At 47.0% G+C, this 11408-nt stretch overlaps 1 protein-coding gene and 1 non-coding gene across 2 annotated transcripts; one reads left to right on the top strand and one right to left on the bottom strand.

The window, feature by feature from the left end:
* Positions 1–1395: 1395 nt before the first annotated feature.
* Positions 1396–3108, bottom strand: LOC119185893 (sperm-specific sodium:proton exchanger). Its single transcript, XM_037434739.2, has one exon. It carries the CDS (start codon positions 3106–3108, stop codon positions 1396–1398), a length of 1713 nt encoding a protein of 570 aa, XP_037290636.2.
* A 5895-nt stretch (positions 3109–9003) lies between these two features.
* TRNAL-UAG (transfer RNA leucine (anticodon UAG)) lies at positions 9004–9085 on the top strand. Its single transcript has one exon. It is a non-coding gene; the product is annotated as a tRNA-Leu (tRNA).
* Positions 9086–11408: the final 2323 nt, after the last annotated feature.

Below are 11408 nucleotides of genomic sequence, written 5' to 3'. Positions count from 1 at the left end.
GTTCACGAGCACGGCAAGCCCGATGCGAATGGCGACGCTGAACCACATGCGGTAGACGAGGTTCGGCGCCTCCGGGAGCTGCTCGACCAGCGTTGTCATCTCCTCCATAGGGATGCAGCACATTTCGACGTCCGTCTCGCACGCACACTGGCACACCGACGGTCTCGACGTCAGGAAGCCCAACAGGCCGAGACTGTCCGGCGCCACGAGGTAGTCCTGGAAGGCTCCTTCGCAGAAGTAGAAATGCGTCGAGTCCGAGTTGGCGAGCTGCACGGGGTTCGCCCAGGGCTCCTTGTTGCAGCCGCTCACCCGGACGATACCCGAGCAGATAATGAAGACACAGTCGTGCATGTTGTTCTTTTCCACCAGTAGCTCACCTTCCTTCAGATATTGGTAGAAGCAATTGAGCAGCTGTGGCACGACGTCGCGCGAGAGCCATGGCACGCTAAGCATCGTGTTGAATGCTGTGTTGCCCACGGTCACGTTGGTGGGCATGCCATCGGCGTGCTGGATCATCCACGACAGGTTGGAGAAGAGCAGGCTGAACTGCTTGTCGTCCAGTAAACCCCCTTCGTTTAGCTCCCTGAGGCCGTCGAACGCCTTGTTAAGGATCTTTCTAGCTGCCTGGCGAGTCTTGGTTGCCACTTCGATATTGGGGTAGCGCTGCTGGATGTCCACAACGTTTTTGAGCGTGTGCAGCTTGTTCAAGCCACTATTCTCGCGTATGGAAGCCGCCAACTGGGGTATGGCGACGAAACGGGATACCTTGCTCATCACCTCGTGCTCAGCTGTGACGTAGGCCCAGCTAAGGTCATACGCGTAGAACAGTTTTCGGTTCAGCAGCCCATCCAGCATGTCCCATATCCACAGGAATAGCACGACGCGTTTCTGCAGCGTCTTCATGATCCGACACTAGATTACTGTGATGAAGCTTATCTGCAGGACGCTGGTGTAAGTGGCGTCAGGCTTGGTGCCGCTGCTCACGGAGGTCATGCTGATTAGGAAGAACTCGATCACGACCAGGAAGTACATGATAACATCAAGCTGCTTCCAAATATTCTTGCCCATGCGCAGCATGCCAAGGGTGTACACCAGGATGACCATCTCTATCGAGTAGAGCAGAATGTAAGCTGCTTGCACTGACGTGGTGATCGACAGGAGTAGCTCATACTGGGACGTATCCGAGCGCTTTTTGATTGTAAACAAAGCCAGGCCACTGAGCAGCAAGACGAAGCCCAAAGCAACGAATCCGACTAGCACATGGTACCAGCCTTCCTTGAGCATGGCTGATAGGAGGCTAACGTGCTCTATGTCCTCTTCGTCATCTTCCGTACGTGAGCGGGTGGAACGTCTTGATTTGTATTGGCACTTCTCGATGGCTTCCTTACCTGCGAATCATTGCACCAAGTCCTTAAGCCCATAGATCCAACCGGGGACGGTAACGAAAGGCTTCATCATGGTGTAATCCAGGCAGACTTCCTTCTCCATAGCATACTGCAGGGCGGCCAGTATCTTGCTCTTAGTTTTGCTGTGAATCATGCCATCCTCGCATTGCTTGTTGCAACAAACCTTCTGAAGCCGAAGGATGGAACAGCTGGCCTTCCTTGCAGTAGCATTCCTGTAGGCGAGTGCCGGCAAGTATGTGTCCGTCTGCTCAGCGTGGTCGTCTTCGTCAACGTCTTCATAAGGGTTTTCGATACACGTGTGCATCTGAACCCACTTCCAGTCGGCACCCGAGAACTTCTTGTCTCGTCGCTGAAAGTTAGTTGATGAACTCGCTGTGTTTCGAAGCGTGATTATGACCATGTTCATGTTGGCCCTTTCCACGTCCGTCAGTGCCAGCAGCCCGAGCATCGACATTAGCTTTGGCAGTGTAGTGGTATTCAGGACTTGCACAAGGAAGAGCGTGCCCAGACGAACAAATTGTTCCTGGAGGGCGTGCTTGAGGTTGATGGTCGGAAAAGCTCTGGTCAAGTCCAGGGCGATCATCATGGCGCCCTTGAAGTTCGCCCAGGCCACAATCAAGCACTGCTGCCAACTCAGGCTATAACCCACTGATGCCAACAGCGGATAAAACACGATGATGGTGACAAACCGGACACCGATCTTGGCAACGTACGCGTTTACTGGGCTCATTATCTCGTGCCACGACAGAAACTCTCGCGAGTCTCGGCCTATCCGATAAGCAGACAGGAACATGATGACGATTTCGTAGCCGTACCTGATGAGCATCCAGAACTTTCTGATCGATATCGGATTGTACACAGTGGCATCTGCATGGGAGCTAGTGGTGAGACCCATCGAGAGGATGGTGCTGATGCCAGCACCGTGCATAAACTGCTCGGCGAAGGCCCATGTTGCTATATCACTGATAGCACTCACCATGAAGGAGACGGGAAGGTCTTGTGCCAACGCTATCATAACCATCGCGAGTGCGTGTCCCAGCGCTTTGCCCACTAACGGCCCGATGAACAGCGTAGACGTGACTGTCCTTAGGAAAGCGTAAATAGTCAACTTCTCCGGCAGCGTGCTGAACCGGTAGGCCATCCAGAGAACGGTGGCTCCGATGAGCGGATCTCCCATGATGATGGTCTCGAGTATGTGCGAGCGGGCAGACGACAGCGCGTTCATGTCAGACACGAACATAAGCTCTGGACAGCAGGTGAGCAAGCTGATGAGCACCGTCTCGGCCAGGTGCTGTTTTTCGGCTTCGCGCATACCCGACATGTACAGCATGAAGAGCATGGTGCTAAAGAGCATACCACCGAATCCGAGCAGCACGTACTGCCAGAAGCACTGCCTGAACAGGTGGCTGCGCAGGTTGATCGAGCCGGTAAACGTGAGCACGGGCAGGTAGAGGAACAACAGCTCGCGGATTTGCTGGTCAGTAACCGGAAGGATTTTCTCCTTCGAGTCGTAGCCGCTGACAAGGCGGCCTGCGCCAAAGCCCAGCGCCACAACCACGGCAACGACGGGTATGTTGAAGAAGCGTCGCAGCGCGCGACACACGCCGGCTACGATGGCCACAAGCAGGAGGATGATCACGCTCACCTGCCTGTCGCGCAGGTTGAACTCAACGTCGCCTTGCTTGCCAATCAGCGAATTCATCTCTGCACATCTGCGTCTGTAGACTGGCTACGACCAAGAATGAGGCCTGGAGATCGCGATGAAGGCCTCCGCGTGAACCGTGCTCGCGTGACCCGTGCGTCCGAGGGTGTCTTCTTCATTCTCTGCCATGTCGTGTACTGACATATAACAGAGATGCTGGACTCCCAGCATCTCCATTATGTCTCTTTTGCAAGGAATCAGAATCAATACATCATTTCGTTTTATCCTGTCAACGATATGCTTATCAATGGAAAAGATACCTGGTCGAACCGATTGAGAAGCTAGGTTTAAAAATAAACGTGGAAGTAATTTTATCTTTCGGAGGGATTACATTAGGTTATAGCCACAGGGAGGTTTACTCTGCCGTGTGTGCGTTCATAGTGGCAAGAAAATGATTACCTTGTTAGTCTATTGTTATTATTATTTACCGCTACGAGACTACCTGAGTGTGAATGCCTGACTTATAACTAAGACGCTTGATGATCCTGCCGCCCGGTTCTTGCCGATCCCACATTGTGGGCGAGTGCCAGCCAAGCTGAAGGCGCATCATCATTATCATCATACCTTCTGTGTTGCTTTTGCTGGCCTAACTGTGTACAGACTCTTTCAAAAGCCGTATTTTTTGTTCGGGCATATACAAGGCCTGAGTTTTGTCCACAAAAATAATATTTGTGCTTTTAATGAGGACCCACGACACTTAATAGTAGTGGAAATAGTAAAAATACTTGTCATTCAAAAGCTGATGTTCTTGAATTTTCAGATGAAAGAAGAATATATCAAGGAAGGATTAGAAATTATTATCGAGTACAAATAAAAAAAGCGGACAGCGTTTTTAAAGTTAAAGGAAAGCCGAAGCGCCGCCAACATGAACTCGTTGAGAGAGTGATAGTTATTCGCCTGGACACACACCTTACCAACCATTATCAGTGGGGCTAAATTTATTCTAATCGGTAGTATAATGCTGAAATAAACCTTGCGCATACAAACCTCCAGTTGTTATAAAAGCAGCTAGTTTATTTTTGTGCGCCCATTCGCTCTGCTCCACCTCCGATTCACGGTTATTTCAGCTTGAATCATGCATCTCGGGCTCACTAATTATTTGCAAAAGTATAAATGAGAAATAACAGGCAGGGTTAGAAACTTCAGGCTGATCTTTTTTCAGCAACGTGCGAGATGAGTACTCTTTTCAGCTGGTAAAAAAAATCCCTGGAAATGTATGTAAAAAATCGCAGCATATCCATGGAGTGATTGATGATGAGTGAGGCGAAGCGTCCGTCAGTCCGTCTTTGCTTCCATCTGTCTGTTCGTTCTTGGTTCCGTCCATTAGTGCGTTCATTTTGCATTAGTCCGTCTGTTCTTGCGTCCATGCGTGCGTTCATCCGTCCGTCTGTGCCTCCATGCTGCCAGCCGTCCATCCGTCCGTCCATTCGTCCAGCCGTCTGCTTGCCTGTCTGTCGTCCATGCATCCGTCCATTCGTTCATCTAGTAAACACTCTAAGTACCACCATCTCGCACATTTTCATCGCGATCGTAGTCGCGCGATCGCCTCTCTACTTCCGTGGTGGCACATACCCACCCATCTATCCCCTATGGCAAATACCACCTCTCTCAGGTATGCGCCACCGGTGGTTACGCACAACAAACGGGGGACACACAAACCACGCCATAAGGGGCTTCGCCCCTGAAAAAGTCGTTCATATACCCATTCTGGTAGTCGGTGTCACGCGGAGCATTGGACAAGTATAGGCCTTTTCTCGCCATCTTTCTTCTTCATTCCCCCTCCTCTTTGAGCAGGGTGGCGAACCGAATGCTACAGTCCTGATTGACATCCCTCCTTTTCTCTCAATCTATTCTCTCTCTCTCTCCCTAGGGAATTGTGCAGTATTTTTACTTTTCGAGTTAAGTTTGTGAGTTTGACGGACTTCTTCGTGCATTTTGAATGGCCATGCGTATGTCGAGGGCACGTGTATAGCGGGGAACTTTTTCGGAAGGGGGAGAAGTATTTGAGAAATGTGCCTTTTTGAGCAATTCGTAGCGGAACAGCGCAGAGACGAATCACAAAAAATATCTGAACATCACGAGCCCAACTATCCCCACTCTCCATTTTGCTGCAAATATTTGAAGAAGGAACAATTTGAAGCTGAGAGAGATTCATAGGACCCTCCTGCTGTCGACTCCTCAGGCTATGAGATTGATCATTGGCTTACCAAGCACGTCGAATTTAGTGACACCCAAAGGTATCATATTATACGACGTAGCGTCGACACTCACTTTAGAAAACAGATGTCAGTTTTACCAATCTGCAGTGCATGTTACTTACTGTGCGGTGATGCGCACATGAAAAATTGGTGGACCCTCAAGTTTCTACTTCAGGAGTTGAACGCGATAGCGATGTTCTTTGCCTTGTGCGTACTTCAAACAGTTAGTGTAATCTTTCCGAATTTGCTAGGCACCCACTACCTGGCCTTAAGGGTGCAGCAGCGTGTGTGCCTTTTTTAGTAAGAATGAGGTCATTAGGATAATCTCAAGTTATTATGTCCGATGGCAATTTACGTTTGTGGTTGACACCGTATTCGAGCAACTCTTGACTATATCTTGCTGAGTCACAGGAGCATATACCGAGCATATGCTTTTCACATTGTGGTAAGAGTGAACATATAGCCAAAGCAGTGATCAACACTGGCGTTGACCTGACATGAGCCCAACTTATCCCAAGGGCAAAGCTCCAGGTGAAGTCGGTAGCTCCGCTCGCGTAGGCACCGGTAGGTTAAAGGCTTACATAATTACAGAAGCACTCTGGACGGAAGGGAGTCTTCCTTGAAGGCTATTGTTCGATATGCGCCAACTCCAGTCTTCCTAACTGTTTACATCTGAAGGCCTTTGGTTTGGGCACGACCAGAACGTATGATCAAACAGACAGGGAGTGTGTCCGCTACTTTAACATTCTGCGGCAAGGTTCATGTAAGTTTTGTTAAGCACGAAAAGTGTGAGATGGAACGGCTTTGCCTGTTGTCCACCGCTCAAGGTAGGAGTCATTTCACTCCATTCTACGCCACTATCGCGATCTGTTTCCCAGCCAACTGATCCAAATGATAACGTAATACCGGGGTTCTGTTATGACAAACACTTTGTCAATTTGGCCTTGAGATGAAAGTTGTGGTGGTTGAAAAAAGCGTAATCATTCTACCACTCTATCGACACCGCTACAAGAGCTGCCAAAGCTTATTTCATTCTCACACCAAAGCGACTCCGTGGTATTGCTGTGGCGTGGCATACAAAGAACACTCGCGTGATCGCTCCTTCTTTCCCCGTTTTTTGCCTGAATACAGCCTGCTTCTTTAGCAAGAATGTCTGAGAGAGGCGCTCTCTGATGCAAGTAGCAGTTCAGTTGCGTGGTGTTTTCACATTTGAAGGGTTTTCATCAGCCACAAAGGCACACACAAATTTATCACACAATTTGTATATCACAAAAATAGCTAGAGTAGATGCATCGGAAAGGTGACTAAAAGAGATGGTAATTTTATGTATATTGATAGGTTCTTCTTCAGTTACAAAATTTAATGTAAATGCACAAAAAATTTAACCTGAAGGAAACTGCTGCACTCCAATGTACTGACAACAATAAGTACCAGTATTGCTTAGTGTGACGTCGCTCTGTGTGTATTTGTTGACGCAATCGCACTGAAAGCCAGCGCGATCAGTTCACATCATAAGGAACCCTCTCGTTCTCTTCTTTTCTTATCTGTTCTTCTTGTTCTGACTGCTACATGTTAAAAGACATCACGTTACCCCCATAGGGCCAACGCCTCGAGCAACGCCCATCGGAATCTTTCAAGTGCCTTTTGATTCCACGTTGCTTTACGCAAAAATGAAGCTGAGAACTGCTTTCCGCTTGGACGTATATATAGCATTGTATACGGCAACGTGTGCAACGAACATATAGTGAGAAACAGTGAGCCTGTTTACATTGACGGTGTAGATCTACAGCGCAGCACCACGCGACGCACGAGGTCGGCAAAGCGGCACTTTGTGTCGGTAGCGTGACCGAGTGGTTTAAGGCGCTATTTTTCGGTACCAGTTTCCTCGTAGGCGTGGGTTTGAGTCCCACCGCTGCCAGTGTAACGTTTTTAGCTACAACCTTGCCGTTTCATCATTACTTGTAGTGCTGTACAAGCAAGCCTCAACTGGCAGAATTTTGTGCACAAAGAGAGCAACTTATTGTGAAAATGAACAAAAAAAAAAGAATTTTATTCAGAAAAAAATTACGTCTGATTTTTACGCCTTTATATTGTTCCTAATTTCCTGCTATCTCAAAAAAAAAAGAATAATATTTGGGTAGTTGTGAAGTAAAGATGTAACTTTGTTTGCCTAGGTATCCTGTGTTTTTTTTTCTTTTGCTTGAAGTTGTCTATCGTCTCAATAATCGCATCGCACTTCTCCAGAAGTGACAACTGGTCTCAATATTGGGTGCCCATGTTTTCGGGGACCACTGAAACACTGTCATACGTGTATAGTTTTTGCCTTTTGTTTTGCGCAACTCCAAGAATGAGAATATTGCCGCCCGCGCATGCATGACATTCGTCGCACGCGCAAAATGTCGTGCGCAAGCAGGCGTGCAGGTGTTTTACGATTTGGAAGTGACGCGAGTATGCCCCCACAGCTGAATATCTGCGGCTGCGAGTGGTTAATTGTCAAGGCGTGGAGACGAAATGAGGGTGAATGCACACTACCGGAGTGCTATCATATAATATTCAGGGTTTTAATTCACAAAACGGCGATATGATTATGAAGGGACGTCGTTGTTTAGGGCTCCGCAAATATCGACCTTCTGGTGTTCTTCAAAGGGCACTAACGTCGCCCCGTTAGAGTGTACTAGAACACTATGGCGCAGTACACGAGCCTATACATTTCTGCTACATTGAAATGCGACCGCCGCGGCCGGGGTCGAACACACACGAGTGCACGTTTGAACGTCTTGGCAAAGATCCAACGTAAGAACTACAGTGTTCGTAATCTCGCCATTGTGCCTTATCAGCTTTACGAACGATACAGAGGCGCTGTTTCCCTCGCGTCTTAAATATATGTAATTAAAAGCTTGTCATGCACTGGGCCAGCAGGCAGCAAACATTATGTTATGAAAAAAGAGGAATGAGAATATTGAAAGAGGGGAAGGGAAGAAGCTTGGTGGGCAGGCAGTTTTCGTAGCCCTATTTTTGAGGAGCTGTGAACAGTACTTTTAAACATCATCTTCACTCTTCAGCTCCTTCCTACTCGGCTGCTCCTGGCCACATTGATCCCTCTTTCCAGTCATCCACGAATTCTACATTTCAAAATAACACAAAAACTTCGCAGTTTCTTTAAACCTTCCCAGGTCGCCCTTGCACAGTATTAGATGGGACAGAGCTCCGGAGCTTTTCATCACACCTGTATTTTTAATGCACACCCAGCCATAAAAACTTACGAGGGAAGGTTTTAGGGGTATTTTGAATGTTCATAGCGTATAAAAGCATTGCTTTTTCTAAATTTATTAAACTTGTTTTTCTGTCCCTACCAAACAAAATTTTATCGAGAAGAGTCATACTGTTGCCATCATAAAAGATCCGTCTCTTACATATTTTTTCTTCTGTTTCTATCTCCTTCCCTCTTTCATGCTACGAGATATGACGTAACGTCAACAAAAACCTCGCAAGCATCATGCTTTTTCATTGCATGCACATCTATTCACGAGAATGGGAAGCTGTCAACTGCTTTTCGCTCTAATGTCCACATTAAAAACGTGTCCAACGAGTACCTAATCAGAAAACCAACAGAGCGCCTGTTTTCGTAGGCATTGTATACATTTTCCGCGAAGCGCCGTGGAGTCACAATAGAAGCAGCCGTACAGCACGACGTGACGGTAGCGTGGCCGAGCGGTCTAAGGCGCTGGTTTTAGGCACCAGTCTCTTCGGGGGCGTGGGTTCGAATCCCACCGCTGCCAGGATATATTTTTTTTTGATTGCGTTAAAGGGTTTTATTATTTATCTTAGTGCAATGGAGCAACATCTGTTGATAGCCAGTGGTATGAAAGATAGAAATCCGCAACGAAGCCCAATGAAAACAATATTTGGTAGAATATGATGTCTGGTAAGCTTACTAGCCACACCGTTAATAAATATTAGACGCATATACTTTGATTGCAGGTTTCACTTACTACGTTATTCGCAGATGCCCATTACCACAGGGAACACGCTTTTTCGCCTCCCCAACCACTTGAACCAATCATAGCTATGTAAAACTTTTCCCTCACTTTACTTTTCACTAGAAATTATCAATCTTGGCAGTTAGTGAGTGATTGATTCTCCAGGAGTGACTACTGGCAGAATTCAGTTGTGAAATATTTTTGAGTGCTACGAGGACACCCACAGACATGTAGCGGTTGCCTGAGTTGCGAACAACTTTCCTCGAAAGAAAGAATATTCGCCCGCGCAAGATATTTGCTACCCCCACAGGCCTAGTGTGGCGTAAATTGAAATAGCTCCACAGCTGCAGCTGCACATGTATGCGAGTGGTAAATAGACGTCAGGTCATGAAAAGAGCATGCACATCACGCAAGTGTGTTCCTATTGTTTCGGCCAGGAACCAACGTAGGAAATTGTAGTGTCTATATAATCTTGCCATTAAAACCTATCATTAAGAAGACGCACGTTTGCGATAGAGGCTACTTACTTATGTTAAAGGAAGAAGGTGCTAAGACAAATACGAGTAAAAGAGAGAAAAGACAATACTAAAGCTGGCTTGCCGCTTCGTGGTTGTTAAAAAAAAAGAAAGATAACGTTTTTTATGAAGCACGTGATATCGTTCTCGACCAAGACAAGAAAACTGGAATTGCGTTTGATTGCGCAAAACCTTGACCGGGTTCATGCGACTGAGGTTTAGAAACAGCCATATCATAGTTATAAATGACTTGGAACACTGGTGAATCGCAGCGGTATTTTCTGTCGTAACAAAAAAATGAAAAAAATATGATCTCACACACGGCCAGTGGTGCAACCAGTAATTCTTTTACGTGTTCAGTAACACACACACACACACACACACACACACACACACACACACACACACACACACACACACACACACACACACACACACGCGCGCGCGCGCGCGCGCACACACACACACACACACGTAGTTGTATACAGTTTGGTTACATCTCTCTTAAATATGCCTAGAGATTTCTCATTTGAACTTTGGTAAGTATGTGGGTAATTCTCGAGTGACGAAATTTAATATGAATTTATAATAAAATCTAAGCAAAGAGAAGCACGTGACTGGACACTACAACAATGTAGGGGAAACATTATGCACCATGTTACAAACGCTTACTGCCCCCCCCCTCCTATTTTTTTGACATCTTTGTACTCGATATAGTTAAAACACACCGGTGTGCTCACTATAGGGACAGAGGGGGCCACCCTATATGAACACCATAGGCGTGGGCTGGAGACCCTGCAGCACACGCCAATTGTGGCATAGAGTGTCTAGAAACTATATATTCTGGGGCACACTGCCAATTTCTTCAAGCAGTCACAACGTAAGATTGGAATTTTCAGTAAACGATTATCTGAATGTGACAATTCGTTGTCATCATAAAGTTCCTATCACTCCGCATTTCTTCCTTTTCTTTGTTTCTCCTCAGCAATGCTTCATGCTACGAAATAAGGCATTACATTGTCAACTCGAACCTTTCAAGTGAGATACTTTTTTGATTTCACATATATGGGCTTCAGTGACATAGCCCAAGGGAGAGTGGAGGGTATTTGGGAGTTCCAACCCATCCTGAAATTTTAAAATTTTGCTTGCGTATGTAATGTTGCCCATATATTTACTACTTTGTGGTATGAAAATAGTTCATAAATCAAGATGGCGACTGTTGCATTTTTCGAACACCAACATGTCGTCATCCTCTTCTTCGCACACCACAGCATTGTCATAGCGCCAACACCGCAACATTGACCTCCAGCGGCAAAAGCGCCGACGCGGCACTTCTTGGCAAGTGTTGGACAAAAGGTACAGCTTCAGGCGAGTGACGTGGATGATGTGTGAAGATGAGGAGAGCACTGAAGGGTTTAGAGGATCTTTATCGTAAGTAACATCAGTCACCTGCCGCAGCATATGAGAAGACCCGGAGTGCTTTGACAGAAGCTTTTAGGCCAGGCCGACACACCGAGACAGAGACCACCGAAAAACGAGGTGAACCGGATTGAAGCGGTCGATCCGGCAGAGACTGTCAAGACTAGGTTTCTGACGGAGCTTCGTGT

The sequence above is a fragment of the Rhipicephalus microplus genome, chromosome 2, assembly GCF_043290135.1.
Source record: "Rhipicephalus microplus isolate Deutch F79 chromosome 2, USDA_Rmic, whole genome shotgun sequence".
Taxonomy (NCBI): Eukaryota; Metazoa; Arthropoda; class Arachnida; order Ixodida; family Ixodidae; genus Rhipicephalus; species Rhipicephalus microplus.
Note: the sequence above shows the minus strand (reverse complement) of the source record. Positions and strands in the feature narration are given on the sequence as shown.